This window comes from Salvelinus alpinus, chromosome 2 (assembly GCF_045679555.1).
Source record: "Salvelinus alpinus chromosome 2, SLU_Salpinus.1, whole genome shotgun sequence".
Classification (NCBI taxonomy): domain Eukaryota; kingdom Metazoa; phylum Chordata; class Actinopteri; order Salmoniformes; family Salmonidae; genus Salvelinus; species Salvelinus alpinus.
Window position 1 is genome coordinate 21,133,383 of NC_092087.1, and position 15,891 is coordinate 21,149,273.

Below are 15,891 nucleotides of genomic sequence, written 5' to 3' on the forward strand. Positions count from 1 at the left end.
CCACTGAGTTGCTGCATTTTTCTATTATCAAGACACCTGCTGGTAACTCTTAACTGGTTAGGACAGCTCATGAAGTGTCCTAAATATGTCGACTAGGTGGGACTCTTATTACTAAAGAGGCTTCATGCATAGCTTTTATTTTTACCCATAAGAGTAGGAGTAAAATGTTTGTTCTCAGCACCAATTTTTTACTCTGAGATGTTTTGTGAATACAGGCCTTGGCCTCCATGACCTCCCCTCACATACAAAGCTGCCTCTGATGTTCCTCAACACCGGCCAGGAGCCCCAATTAGACTAGCATCCTGTCGAGACCTTTGTTCTCTGTATAACTTCTGGATGGGATTTCTAACCCTATGTCAGATAGTGATCAATCTAATTCTGTATATAAGAAGGACAGAGGATTATGTTGTTCATCATGATGTTGTTCATTTCCAGGTCAGATGATGACCCCCAGAATTTCCGCCAGCGGAGTGGCAGTCTGGAGTCCCAGTCTCAAGAGACCACACCCCTGGCGCCAGCGTACGTCCCGTTCCGCCGCAGCAACAGCACAGAGGTCCTGGACGATGGCTCATCCTACACCAGCCAATCCAGCGCGGAGTATACAGTGCCTGGGAACCATACCCACCGCCCCAGGGACCGTCGGCGTGGCAGGAAGGGCAACATCTACGCCAACACGGGCAGTATGCCCAACTTGGCACAGGCTGATGCCTGCTACAACACATACCAGCCCCCCCGTGCACCACGACCCACCACCACAGCCTACTATGTGACGGGCTACCCCAGCTACACAGAGCCAGAGCCCTACTCTAACGGAGTCTACATGTACAACAACGAGTTAGAGGGTCACTACAACGTTAACCCTTCGTACCACGCCGCGCCGGCCTACCACGGACATGATGCGTACAGCAGTCGCTATGGTGACGACGAGATGGACGGTATGGCTCAGAACCCCTACGCCACCCTGAGGCCGCCCAGGAACCGTCAAGCTCTGCCCAGGACGGAACATTTGACCAAGAACATCCAGAAGGCGCTGGTGGCAGAGCACCTGAAAGGCTGGTACCACCGGAATGCAAGCCACAAGCAACCACAGGCCTACGACTACAACCAGAGGGGTTCCCAGCAGAGCCTGGGTTACCAGACCATGCCAGCTCCCTACAGCAGGAACACATCCTACTCCTCAGGTACAGACAGCCTGCAAACTCCCTCATCTCACATGCAAACAGAATGATATTCCAGTCTGTTAGTCAAAGGCAATTATTTGGTAACACTTTAATGGGCAATGCAAAACGACACGCATCAGCCAACTCTGCATTCAAGCATGTCAATGAATGCTAACATTCAGTCACTCGTATGCGTTCTATATCTCAGAGATAAATTGTCCTATTGTAACTTTTCTTTGTTGTGGTTTCTGTTCCAGTCTCGTCACAGCAGTCCTCCACAGCAGGAGGCTGGCGCGTTCACCTGGGAGGGGGTATGTCAGAGTTCCACATGCCCCTGCCGGTGCAGCAGCCTTACCCCTCCTACGGCACCGCTCACTACAGCCACCACGCTCACAACAGGTGAGAGAAGTAACTCTTAGTCCCAATTCAGCTCCTTATCTGATTGGCTGTCCCTGATCCTACTTAACAATGGAGCTAAACACCACTACTGTGTCATTGTGGAGAATGGATGCTCGCTGAAAAAAATGAAGCTTCTCTTTGATTTTATCGGCCACACACCATTATGACCTGTGTGTCTGACATTCCCTTGCTGATCATGATATGTCCCAGAAGTGTTGGAAACAGTTTGATAGTTGGTGCTCACTCACTTGCAGGCCAATTAGCATGGCTGCTTGATATGGATTATAGCGTCTGTCTGTGCAGCCAGTGGTTAGCTCATCTTACTGGCCTTAGGAATGGTTCTTCTTCTTCTCCTACTTTAACTGTCCACTGGGCTGCTCTCTTCATAGATATGGCTCATCTTGCTCCTCCTACCAGCACTCTAAGGGCTCTTGGTACAGCCCTGATGGCCAGAGGTGCTGTGCCTTTGTCCCTGCTAGCTCTTTATCCTCCACCACCTCTCCTCCTTTCCTTCCTCCTCCCCTGGCTGTGGGCTCTGGCTGGGCCCGGGGCCAGGGCAGGTGGGCCAGGGCTCCAGTCCCCTGCAGCAGCCCCACAGCTACAGAAGCCAGAGGCTTACTAAAGTCTCCTTTGCTAAGTGTAGCCCACGATAGTAGTAAGTAACCAGCTACCAGTCTGTCCTCAGCGTGACTTCATTGCTTGCTTGTTTTTTTAAAAGTGAGCTAAAACAATGTCCTGGTCTGTGCTTTGGGCTTCTCTTTTTCAATTAGTATCAAAGCTGTTTGTTTGGGCTGTCTCTCTCTCCCTCTCTATAAGGTAACTGCATGGCTTTTATGGTTGTTGTTCATTTCTGCCATCTCTTTCAGCTGCCATACCAAATTGTCATCCAGCGGTCACATTTCTCTTAAGGGGTGTGCATAGACATACACCACTTAAACTGTCAGTTACCCCTGCTGTCTCCTCTCCCTCCCCATTATCACTATCACTGACCTTTGACCCTCTCGTGCACAGATGTCCCCCAGCAGGGTATGGGTGGAGGAGCTGTGATAGACTGGTGCCGGGGCCAGCAGTGGCTACAGGGTCATTAGAGAGGTTTGATGCTGGTGCCTGTCATGGTACTGAGTTCTGACCACCGAAATTAAACACCCGCGCTAAAGAATGGGTGAGAGAAGAAACTAACTACCGCCACAGATTCTATGGTGTTGGTGGTGACTCATTTTGTACGTGGCAGTAAAAAAACAACAACACAAGACTGCTTTGGTTGTCCTAGTACTCTTTACTCTATGGTGGTGTACACTGGTGGTGGTGGGGGTGGTGGGGCAGCAGCTCTGGAAGTGGTGGTATCTGTGGAAGAAGGAAAGTGACCCTGCATTTTGGATATTTGAATGCTGCGTGTGTTTGATGCTTGTTGTTCATCTGTCCATCTGCTTTGTTTTAAGGTGTGTGAATAGTTTAATCCTGGTGGAACACACTAACTAACACCTGTCATTTTGAAACTGGGATAGAACTCTCTTAAAGGTGTTCCATTTCATTTCTCCAGTGCTGTATTCCAATGAAGTAACAACCCAGGGTTAAATTACTCAAATAACTTTTCACCAGTGGAGATGTCTCTTTTCTTGGATTGTATTATCAGTTTTTTGTTGCTAGCCTAACCTGTATACATCCTGTATGTGTTGCAGACCCAATGTAGATGTGAACCAAACAGAAACCTACATCAACAGCCAAACGAACTGCAGCTTGGATCCAGATGACCAGAGACTTTACTGGCATGAGGGCTCCTCCAAACCTGGAACTATAGTGTAGCAGTCAGGGCCATCAACTTTCTCAACTTCCACTTTGTGACGCTAACATGTGCCTTGGACTGCACTTACCTGCTTTTCTGGATGGAAAAAGGATCCAAAGAATCAAATATCAACCACTGTGGAATTCACACAGGGGAGGACCTTAAGTCTAAGTACAACTGATTTGAGTTCTCATACACGGAATTGCCAAAGTAGGTCCACCTGCGTACGTTCTCTGAAAGCAGAATTACAACACGGTCACCTGATCTGAATGTTCTGGATTGCTAGGGGGGTATGTGTCTGTGCACTGAGGTGCACTTGGTGCTGTGGCTGGTTGGGTTAGTCTGAGAGGCTGGCATGAGGATGGAGGATAATGAACATGACTTGTCCTGCAAGATTGATAATTGGGCAAGCTGTATGCTCACCATTACAATGACAGATCTCTCCAATATTGACACTTTTAAATGTTGAAATGAAGGATTGAAATTGGATTTTGAGTGTGAAGATGACTAGCAATGGCGACCTGCTGAAACGTTCTCCAGTCACTACTAATTTCTAGAGCCCATTCTATGATAGTGTTTGCAGATACTGTACAGCACTTTGTGCTATTTGTAGGTTGTCAGTCTTTTTGCACCAGCCATTTAACACAGTATTTGGACCTCTCTCTTGTTCTCAGTAATTTGATCGTCTTTACTGCCAAATGCTTCAGTCTAACCATTAAAGTCTAGACTCAACCATGTCAGCTTTTATACTTTCAAAGACCATGTTAACACTTTATCAGTGCCGGTTATGTAATACGTCCACTCTATTACATGGCTTCATTTTATTGCTCAGTGCAGTGAGACAAAATGTCAGTTTTAAGTGCTTATTGCATCCCATGCTGGAATCCATGGACTGGTGCTTTCCATTCCTCTCAAGAAGGAATTTGTATGTACATGTTGATAATGTAAATAGATTGTACAGAACTGTTTTTGGAGCATTTTTTATATATTTTAAGAAGCATGTTATGAATAGTAAACCATCACATTTGTCAAGCTGGTTCTTAGTCGTTTGTATAATTTGAAATGCGTTTGAATTAAAACAAACATTCTGAGCTATGTCCTCAGTTTATTCATGTTTTAGTCTATGGTTGTGATGACGTCTGTTGAGGATCTGAGAAGAACTGAAAAACAAATATCCAGTAACTGATTCAGTACAACACAGGATTTAAATCTAGATCCATTTAATCAATCACTTCAATTTGTCTCCTTTCAGCCAGTGTAATTAGTTAATTGGGTTTTACCGTAAAGAAAGTACAATGCTTTTTTTACTTAAAATAATGAACTTAAAGAGCTCAGGACGATAATGACTCTTTTACGTTGCTATAATCCCCCCCTAAATAAATCAGTTTCAGTAAAGTGTCGCATGAATGGCTTTGGATTGGGATGTTTTTCAATGTGACTGTGACAAACATTTTCAACCTCTTTCCCACCAGACTATGTAATTAGTACTTCTGTTCTAACCATCACCACAGTAACATATCTATCTCCCTGCACTTGCTAGGGACAAGTTAGAGGGATAAAATATGCCTGACACAGAAAATGAGCTTGTGCGGTGGAGGAGATCTTCGTGGGCTATACTCAGCCTTATCTCAGTCTGGTAGGTTGATGGTCTGTTGCGCCGAATAAAGGAAATAAAACGAATATTCAAAACTCCTTGCACACAGAACACCAAGCTGGTAATGGTGATATAACTGAGTAGAACAATCCTTCTACACCAGACTGACAACATTACCTACATCCTTCATTCACCTTACAGTGAAATTTTTACTTACAAGCCCCTAAACAACACTGCAGTTTCAAAAAATACGGATAAGAATAAGAGATTAAATTAACAAGTAATTAAAGAGCAGCAGTAAAAAATAACAATATATACAGTGGGTTGCCAGTACAGAGTCAATGTGCGGGGGCACCGGTTAGTTGAGGTAGTATGTACATGTAGGTTGTGTTAATTAAAGTGACTATACATAGATAACAACAGAGTGGCAGTGGTGTGGAGAGGGGGGGGGGGTTCAAAGCAAATAGTCTGGGTAGCCATTTGACTAGATGTTCAGGAGTCAAAGACCTTGGGGGTAAAAGCTGTTTAGAAGCATCTTGGACCAAGATGGCGCTCTGGTACCGCTTGCCATGTGGTAGCAGAGAGAACAGTCTATGACTAGGGTGGCTGGAGTCTTTGACAATTTTTAGGGCCTTCCTCTGACACCGCCTGGTATAGAGGCAGGAAGCTTGGCCCCAGGGATATACTGAGCCGTTCGCACTACCCTCTAGTGCCTTGCGGTCGGAGGCCAAGCAGTTGCCATACCAGGCAGTGATACAACCAGGCAGGATGCTCTCGATGGAGCAGCTGTAGAACCTTTTGAGGATCTGAGGACCTATGCCAAATCTTTTCAGTCTCCTGAGAGGGAATATGTTTTGTCGTGCCCCCTTCACGACTGTCTTGGTGTGCTTGGACCATGTTAGTTTGTTGGTGATGTGGACACCAAAGAACTTGAAGCTCTCAACCTGCTCCAATGCAGCCCCGTTGATGAGAATGGGGGCGTGCTCGGTCCTCCTTTTCCTGTAGTCCACAATCATCTCCTTTGTCTTGATCAGGTTGAGGGAGAGGTTGTTGTCCTGGCACCACACGGCCAGGTCTCTGACCTTCTCCCTATAGGCTGTCTCGTTGTTGTCGGTGATCAGGCCTACCACTGTTGTGTCGTCGGCAAATGTAATGATGGTGTTGGAGTCGTGCCTGGCCGTGCAGTCATGAGTGAACAGGGAGTACAGGAGGGGGCTGAGCACGCACCCCTGAGGGGCCCCTGTGTTGAGGATCAGTGTGGCGGATGTGTTGTTACCTACCCTCACCACCTGGGGATGGCCCGTCAGGAAGTCCAGGATCTGATATGCCCCCCCCCCCCCCGTCTCAGCCTTCAGTATCTATGCTGCAATAGTCTATGTGCTGGGGGGCTAGGGTCAGTCTGTTATGTCCGGTGTTATTCGCCTGTATTATCTGGTGTCCTGCGTGAACTTAAGTATGCCCCCTCTAATTCCTTCTCCTCTCGGACGACCTGAACCCTAGGACCATGCCTCAGGACATCCTGGCCTGATGACTCCTTGCTGTCCACAGTTCACCTGGTCGTGCTGCTGCTCCACTCTTCTGTCTGCGGCTATGGAACCCTGACCTCTTCACCGGACGTGCTACCTCTCTACCACACCTGCTATTTCAACCTCTGAATGCCTGGCTATGAAAAGCCAAGAGACATTTACTCCTGATGTTCTGACAGGGTGCCCCTCTACAACCACTGTGATTATTATTTGACAATGCTCGTCGTCTATGAAAGTTTGAACATCTTGGAGAACAATCTGGCCTTAATGGCCATGTACTGTTACAATCTCCACCCGGCACAGTCAGAAGGGGACTTGCCACCCCTCAGAGCCTGGTTCCTCGCTAGGTTTCTTCCTAGGTTCCTGCCTTTCTAAGTTTTTTTTCCTAGCCACCGTGCTCTTACATCTGCATTGCTTGCTGTTTGGGGTTTTAGGCTGGGTTTCTGTATAAAACTTTGTGACATCTGCTGATGTAAAAAGGGCTTTATAAATACATTTGATTGACCTATTTCAGAGTAGCAGAGTATAAAGTGTCATAGCTGTAAACAACTGTTGCTAGCCTCAGGTTTTGGCTCCATTTTCTCACCACTGTGTAGTCAAACTGGTTTTGTCACTGCATAAGCTGTAAACCAGACAAAACCAGTTTGTTTAAAGACAGACGCCCGCTCTGTCCTTCGCACGTATGACAAGCTAAAGTCAACCGCACTGAACCTGGGACCGTTTAGGAGGGTGCAACATTGAAGAACAGTCAGATAGAAATGTACATATGATTGTCATGCTCATTGGGAAATGAGGCAGGTTGACGTTTATTGGGATGAATCTGTACACAGCTAGAAACATAAGAGTTTCGCTGCACCTGTGATAAAATGTGCAAAACTGTACACGAACAGTAAACTTTAATTTGATTTGATCTTGTCCTGGAGGCTGAACTGAGCAATTTCCACTAGATGGGCCAGCTGCAAAGTCAAAATTGACTATATATTGTAAAAATGAATGAAAACAAAAAATTTATTTTTGGTCTTAATTTAAGATAAGGGTTAGGAATAAGGTTAGCAGTGTGGTTAGGTTTTAAATCATATTTTATGACTGTGGCAGCTAGTGACTACCTTGCAGAGCTACCTCCAGTACATGAGTTATTCCAACAATGCCAACCTGCGGAAATGTGTTGGTTCTATTTATCACATTTCTTTCTACATTCTGAAGGTTTCACCTCACTGGATAGTCAATACTCCATGTAGTGAGAGTGCGATGGAGCCTCCACTCTTCCGCGTGGACCAGTATGTGACCCCATGTCACGTTCTGACCATAGTTCTTGTGTGTTGTGCTTGTTTTAGTGTTGGTCAGGACGTGAGCTGGGTGGGCATTCTATGTTGTGTGTCTTGTTTGTCCGTTTCTATGTTTGGCCTAATATGGTTCTCAATCAGAGGCAGATGTTTTGTGTTGTCTCTGATTGGGAATCATATATATGTGGCTTGTTTTGTGTTGGGGATTGTGGGTGATTGTTTCCTGTCTCTGTGTTTTCTATGCACCAGCTAGGACTGTATCGGTTTGCCACATTTATTATTTTGTATTTGTTAAGTGTTCACGTTTATTGTTCGTATTAAACATGTTGAGCACTGGCTACGCTGCGTGTTGGTCTGATCCCTGTTCCACCCCCTCTTCTAGTGAAGAGAGGGAAGGCTGCCGCTACACCCCAAGGCAGCAGCTACTCTTACTGGAATCCAGCAAAAATGAAGGCAGTAATATACTGTTACAAGCATTGGTTTTTCCATTTATGTTTTGAAGTTGGACTTTAGCTCGTTAGCGTTAGCACGTATAGCTTGTTAGCACGTATAGCTCGTTAGCACGTAGGGCGCACCGATTGATGTCACCTTGTTAGTCAGTATGTGTTACGGTGTGTCATCTGTGCTGGCCCAGGTGCTATTTAAGTTGTCTTGATAGATGCGGAGGGTTAACACCTTTAGGTGGCTCGCCCTATTTTGATTTCTAGACAAACAATATTTTATCTGATTTTGTTTTGCTCCACCTTTTTGGTTTGTTTCTTGTCTTTAAGTTGTGGGTTTTTCTTTTGTTTGCCTCTTGGGCAAATTTAGTGGGCGCTCATGGTGGGTGTCTTTCAGGTTCCAGTTGTTGTTGCTAGTCAACTGTCAGTGGACAACCCCATGAGTGTCTTTTAGAACCCCTCCTAAAACTCCACCTGTTTTGTTTTGGTTGTTGTCAATGACTCTTTGTTAGTTCCCCCTTCTGTTTGAGTGACATTATTTGGTTTCTTGCTGGGGAACGTAACATATACATTATTTAAAAATAATAATGTAAACATACATTTTACAACAGATCTCACAATACATTAAGTGTGTGCCTTCTGGCCACTACTGTACTACAACACACAATCTAGGTGTACAGTACATGTATGTGTGACTCTTCACAGTCCTCGCTGTTCCATTAGGTGTATTTTTATAATTTTTATTTTACTGCTTGAGTGAGTTACTTGATGTGGAATAGAGTTCCATGTGTCCAGATGCCACTCCTGAGTTGTCTTGGCTGTGTGCTTAGGGTCGTTGTTCTGTTGGAAGGAGAACTTTCACCCCAGTCTGAAAACTTGCTCCAGAGCGTTCAGGACTTTGTGTACTTTGCTCCGTTCATCTTTGCCTCGATCCTTACTAGTCTCCTAGTCCCTACTGCTGAAAAATATCTCCACAGCATGATGCTGCTACCACCATGCATCACAATAGGGATTGTTCCAGGTTTCCTCCAGATGTGAGGTTAGGCATTCAGGCCAAAGAGTTCAATCTTGGTTTCATCAGACCAGAGAATACCAAGAGGGCTGTCATGTGCCTTTTACTGAGGAGTGGCTTCCGTCTGGTCACCTAACCATAAAGGCCTGATTGGTGGAGTGCTGCAAAGATGGTCGTCCTTCTGGAATGTTCTCCCATCTCTACAGAGGAACTCTAGAGCTCTGTCAGAGTGACCATCGGGTTATTGGTCACCTCCTTGACCAAGACCCTTCTTCCCCGATTGCTTAGTTTGGCCGGGCGGCCAACCCTAGGAAGAGTCTTGGTGGTTCCAAACTTCTTCCAATTAAGAATTATGGAGGCCACTGTGTTCTTGGGGACCTTCAATGCTGCAGAAATGTTTGGGTACCCTTCCCCAGATCTGTGCCTTGACACAATCCTGTTCGGGGCATTACAGACAATTCCTTTGACCTCATGGCTTGGTTTTTGCTCTGACATGCATTGTCAACTGTGGGACCTTATATAGACAGGTGTGTGCCTTTCCAAATCCTGTTCAATCAATTGAATTTACCACAAGTGGACTCCAATCAAGTTGTAGAAACATCTCAAGGATGATCAATAGAAACAGGATGCACTTGAGCTCAATTTCGAGTCTCATAGCAAAGGGTCTGAATACTTATGTAAAGAAGGTATTTCTTAAAACCTGTTTTTGCTTTGTCACTATTGGGTATTGTGTGTAGATTGCTAAGGATTTTTTTTTCAATTAATCAATTTTAGAATAAGGCTGTAACGTTATGAAATGTGGAAAAAGTCAAGGGGTCTGAATACTTTCCGAAGGCACTGTATAGCAGTGGGTGTCATAACATAACATATACATTTTTCCAGAAACATACTATGATCGATAATGTCAAAAGCCGCACTGAAGTCTAACAAAACAGCTCCCACAATCGTTTTATTATAATTTTCTCTCAGCCAATCATCAGTCATTTGTGTAAGTGCCGTGAATGTTTAATGAGCTTCCCTATAAGTGTGCTGAAAGTGTGTTGTTAATTTATTTACTGTAAAATTGTATTGTATCTGGTCAAACACAAATCTTCCAAAAGTTTACTAAAGGTTGATAACAGGCTGATTGGTCAGCTATTTGAGCCAGTAAAGGGGGCTTTACTATTCTTAGGTAGCAGAATTTATTTTGCTTCCCCCTAGGCCTGAGGGCAAACACTTTTTTGTAAGCTTAGATTGAAGATATGTTAGAAAGGAGTGGCAATATCGTCCGCTATCATCCTCAGTAATTTTCCATCCAAGTTGTCAGACCCAGGTGGCTTGTAATTATTGATAGAAAACAATAATGTTTTTACCTCTTCCACACTCACTTTACAGTATTCAAAATCACAATGTCTTTCTGTCTTTCATAATTTGGTCGGTTATACTTGGATGTGTTGGTTCCGTGTTTGTTGTTGGCATGTCATGCCTGAGTTTGCTAATCTTGCCAATGAAAAAATCAATAAAGTAGTTGGCAATATCAATTGGTATTGTGATGAATGAGCCATCTGATTCAATAAATGATGGAGCTGAGTTTGCCTTTTTGCCCAAAATGTAATTTAAGCTGCTCCAAAGCTTTTTACTATGCTACTAAACTCAGCAAAAAAAGAAACGTCCCTTTTTCAGGACCCTGTCTTTCAAAGATAATTCGTAAAAATCTAAATAACTTCACAGATCTTCATTGTAAAGGGTTAAAACACTGTTTCCCATGCTTGTTCAATGAACCATAAACAATGAATGAACATGCACCCGTGGAATGGTCATTAAGACACTAACAGCTTAACAGACGGTAGGCAATTAAGGTCACAGCTATGAAAACTTAAGACACGAAAGAGGCCTTTCTACTGACTCTGAAAAACACCAAAAGAAAGATGCCCAGGGTCCCTGCTCATCTGTGTGAACGTACGTTAGGCATGCTGCAAGGAAGCATGAGGACTTATCTGTCGTTCTGCCCCTGAACAAGGCAGTTAACCTACCGTTCCTAGACCGTCATTGAAAATAAGAATGTGTTCTTAACTGATTTAAATAAAGCCTATTTAAATAAAGGTGTAAAAAAAAAAACAGTCAAATCGGTGTCCAAAAATACCGATATCCAATTGTTATGACTACTTGAAATCTGCCCTAATTAATCGGCCATTCCGATTAATCGGTAGACCTCTAGTCCATACTGTGAGACGCCTAAGACAGCACTACAGGGAGACAGGACGGACATCTGATCGTCCTCGCAGTGGCAGACCACGTATAACAACACCTGCACAGGATCGGTACATCCGAACATCACACCTGCGGGACAGGTACAGGATGGCAACAACAACTGCCCGAGTTACACCAGGAACGCACAATCCCTCCATCAGTGCTCAGACTAACCACAATAGGCTGAGAGAGGCCGGACTGAGGGCTTGTAGGCCTGTTTTAAGGCAGGTCCTCACCAGACATCACCGGCAACAACGTTGCCTATGGGCACAAACCCACCGTCGCTGGACCAGACAGGACTGGCAAAAAGTGCTCTTCACTGACGAGTCGTGGTTTTGTCTCACCAGGGGTGATGGTCGGATTCGGGTTTATCGTCGAAGGAATGAGCGTTACACCGAGGCCTGTACTCTGGAGTGGGATCGATTTGGAGGTGGAGGGTCCGTCATGGTCTGGGGCGGTGTGTCACAGCATCATCGGACTGAGCTTGTTGTCATTGCAGGCAATCTCAATGCTGTGCGTTACACATGCGTTCCCTCGTGTGGTACTTTTCCTGCAGGTTCATCCTGACATGACCCTTCAGCATGACAATGCCACCAGCCATACTGCTCATTCTGTGTGTGATTTCCTGCAAGACAGGAATGTCAGTGTTCTGCCATGGCCAGCGAAGAGCCCGGATCTCAATCCCATTGAGCACGACTGGGACCTGTTGGATCGGAAGGTGAGGGATAGGGCCATTCCCCCCCAGAAATGTCCGGGAACTTGCAGGTGCCTTGGTGGAAGAGTGGGGTAACATCTCACAGCAAGGACTGGCAAATCTGGTGTAGTCCATGAGGAGGAGATGCACTGCAGTACTTAATGCAGCTGGTGGCCACACCAGATACTGACTGTTACTTTTAATTTTGACCCCCCCTTTGTTCAGGGACACATTATTCCATTTCTGTTAGTCACGTGTCTGTGTAACTTGTTCAGTTTATGTCTCAGTTGTTGAATCTTATGTTCATACAAATATTCACACATGTTAAGTTTGCTGAAAATAAACACAGTTGACAGTGACAGTTTCTTTTTTGCTGGGTTTATATACTGTATGATTTGTCTTTGTTACATAGTATAGTTTTTTCTTCTTTTTGTTCTGTTTAGTCACATGATTTCTCAATTTGCAGTAGGTTTGCCAATCGCTTATGCTGCCAGACTTATTTTCCATTCCTTTTGCCTCATCCCTCTCAACCACAACATTTTTCAATTCCTGAGCAATCCACAGGGATTTAACAGTTTTTACAGTCATATTCTTAATGGGTGAATGTTTATTAGTAACTGGAGTAAGCAATTTCATAAATGTGTCAAGTGCAGCGTCTGGTTGCTCTTAAATACACACCACAGACCAGCAAATATTATTTACATCATCAACATAGGAATCAGTACAAAACATCCTGCAGAACCTCTTATACACAATATTAGGTCCAGCCTTTTGAACTTTTGGTTTTCCTAGATATGGCTACCAAATTGTGATCACTACATCCGATGTATTTCGATACTGCTTTAAAGCAAAAGATGTGATCAATACATGTGGAGGATTTAATTCCTGTGCTGTTTGTAAATACCCTGGTTCAACAGCTTGGGTTGTATGTACAGTTGAAGTCAGAAGTTTACATACACCTTAGCCAAATACATTTAAACTCAGCTTTTCACAATTCCTGACATTTAATCCTCGTACAAATTCCCTGTCTTAGGTCAGTTAGGATCACCACTTTTTTTTAATAATGTGAAATGTCAGAATAATAGTAGAGAGAATTATTTATTTCAGCTTTTATTTCTTTCATCACATTCACAAGTTGGGTTTACATTTTGGCCCATTTCTCCTGACAGAGCTGGTGTAACTGAGTCAGGTTTGTAGGCCTCCTTGCTCGCACAAGCTTTTTCAGTTCTGCACACACTTTTTCTATAGGATTGAGGTCAGGGCTTTGTGATGGCCACTCCAATACCTTAACTTTGTTGTCCTTATGCCATTTTGCCACAACTTTGGAAGTATGCTTGGGGTCATTGTCCATTTGGAAGACCCATTTGCAACCAAGCTTTAAGTTCCTGACTGATGTCTTGAGATGTTGCTTCAATATATCCACATAATTTCCCTCCCTTATGATGCTATCTATTTTGTGAAGTAGACCTGTCCCTCCTGCAGCAAAGCACTCCCACAACATGATGCTGCCACCCCCGTGCTTCACGGTTGGGATGGTGTTCTTCGGCTTGCAAACCTCCCCCTTTTTCCTCCAAACATAACGATGGTCATTATGGCCAAACAATTCTATTTTTGTTTCATCAGACCAGAGGACATTTCTCCAAAAAGTACGATCTTTGTCCCTATGTGCAGTTGCAAACCGTAGTCTGGCTTTTTTATGGCTGTTTTGCAGCAGTGGCTTCTTCCTTGCCGAGCGGCCTTTCAGGTTATGTCGATATAGGACTCGTTTTACTGTAGATACTTTTGTACCTGTTTTCTTCCAGTATCTTCACAGGGTCCTTTGCTGTTGTTCTGGGATTGATTCGCACTTTTCGCACCAAAGTACGTTCATCTCTAGGAGACAGAACGCGTCTCCTTCCTGAGCGGTATGACAGCTGCGTGGTCCCATGGTGTTAATACTTGTGTACTATTGTTTGTACAGATGAACGTGGTACCTTCAGGCATTTGGAAATTGCTCCCAAGGATGAACCAGACTTGTGGAGGTCTACAATTTTCTTTCTGAGGTCTTGGCTGAGTTCTTGGCTGATTCCTTGAAATACATCCACAGATACACCTCCAATTGACTCAAATGATGTCAATTAGCCTATCAGAAGTTTCTGAAGCCATGACATTATTTTCTGGAATTTTCCAAGCTGTTTAAAGGCACAGTCAACTTAGTGAATGTAAACTCCTGACCCACTGGAATTGTGATACAGTGAATTATAAGTGAAATAATCTGTATGTAAACAATTGTTGGAAAAATTACGTGTCATGTCCTAACCGACTTGCCAAAACTATAGTTTGTTAACAAGAAATTTGTGGAGTCGTTGAAAAACGAGTTTTAATGAAGTGTATGTAAACTTCAGACTGCAACTCTATCTCCTCACAGTGTTATGCTTCTCAACTCCAGTGAACTCTGGGTAGGTCTCAGAGGTTTCCAAGTCCTTGAGTTTACCCTGGGCAGAGAGGGAGGAGGAGAAAGAGAAAGGGAGGGAGAGACATTCTTCTGCAGCTGTCTTCCCCAGTCTCTCTCCGCTTCCTCCCTAGACACCAGCTGCACTAGAATATCACTACTGCTGTTCCAGCTGACACACAACTACACAAACAATGGGCTCCCTATGTTCTGTATGTCTATACACCACAAACACACTCCCCTGATCTCAAATGCAGGTATCTGTCCCACGTGTGCTAGATCATGCCTGCTGCTAACCCTGCTCAGGTTAAAGCAACTGTAAGTCAGGATGGTAAGTCATCACGCCTCAGGGCAGCAGATCCTATCTCTGCTCAGGGAACAGTCCCGCTGGGCACAGACCTCAGTTCAACATGTAGTTTTGATTTGCATATGGTTGAGTTATCAACTAATGTGAATTCAATGTGAAATCATCAAAACAATGTTGGTTAAAAATTTGGTGAAAAAAAACGAAATTCCCTCACGTTGATGAATTTCTTTCAAATCCAATCTGTTTTTCACGTTGATTCATCATCACATTACATTTTTTTGTTGAAATAACATGGAAACAACATTGATTCAACCAGTTTTTGCCCAGTGGGATACTCATTATAGTTGATGAGTGGATAGCTGGAAACTTGGAGTACATTGTTCATGAGATCAGGTATAACCTTCCCATGAGTAATATAGGGTAGAGATATCTCCTCTGCAGGTTAAAGTGGTCTCATCAGGATATAATAGACTGACAGGATTGTTATGGTCATCATCTCTGTGTTGTACAGTGAACAGCACGCTTTACCTTGAGAGACCCCATAGCACAAAGCTGGTGAATGACAGATTGTTTGTTTGAGTGATGATGAGGCTAACCAGCTTAACCATCCCAAAGCCTCTCAGGCAAGCCAAGCATGCCGGGGGCATGATGGGTCAACGGATGCACAGCCATCTCACAGGGTTGAAGTGTGCCTGGATTAGCTGACACTTAATGAATGTTGCGTTATGCTGAATTACTACCTTTCATGCCAATGACTGAGTTGTTGCATCAAAGAGAACAAGAGACAGATGTAATCTTCAAACCAGTAACAGCACATGAGGAAAACACAGTGTGTCAAAATGCTAAATACAAACTACATGCCAGCCAACTGTGGTCAAATGTATTCATACAGGAAAGTAAAAGACACCTGTTGGTGTGGACAGTGATGACCAATTAGAAAACACTGTTGAATCCCAGTTGAAATTATTCATCCTTGTCTCAGAGTAGACATAACATAGTAAACGTAAATCCGGGACATTCAAATTAGTATGAT

The 15,891-nt window shown here is 44.1% G+C and overlaps 1 protein-coding gene across 6 annotated transcripts in view; it reads left to right on the plus strand.

Moving 5' to 3' along the window:
* LOC139556169 (FERM domain-containing protein 4B-like) overlaps nt 1-4,433 on the plus strand; it is a 65,857-nt gene extending 61,424 nt beyond the window's left edge. For 5 of the 6 annotated variants that reach the window (XM_071369799.1, XM_071369780.1, XM_071369809.1 and 2 more), the window contains 4 exons: nt 436-1,181; nt 1,418-1,559; nt 1,949-2,214; nt 3,239-4,433. In XM_071369799.1, coding sequence (XP_071225900.1) covers nt 436-1,181; nt 1,418-1,559; nt 1,949-2,214; nt 3,239-3,249 — 1,165 coding nt within the window. In that variant the 3' untranslated portion in view covers nt 3,250-4,433. The remainder of the gene's footprint in view (nt 1-435; nt 1,182-1,417; nt 1,560-1,948; nt 2,215-3,238) is intronic. The other variant, XM_071369790.1, reaches the window with a different exon arrangement.
* The last annotated feature ends 11,458 nt before the right edge of the window (nt 4,434-15,891 follow it).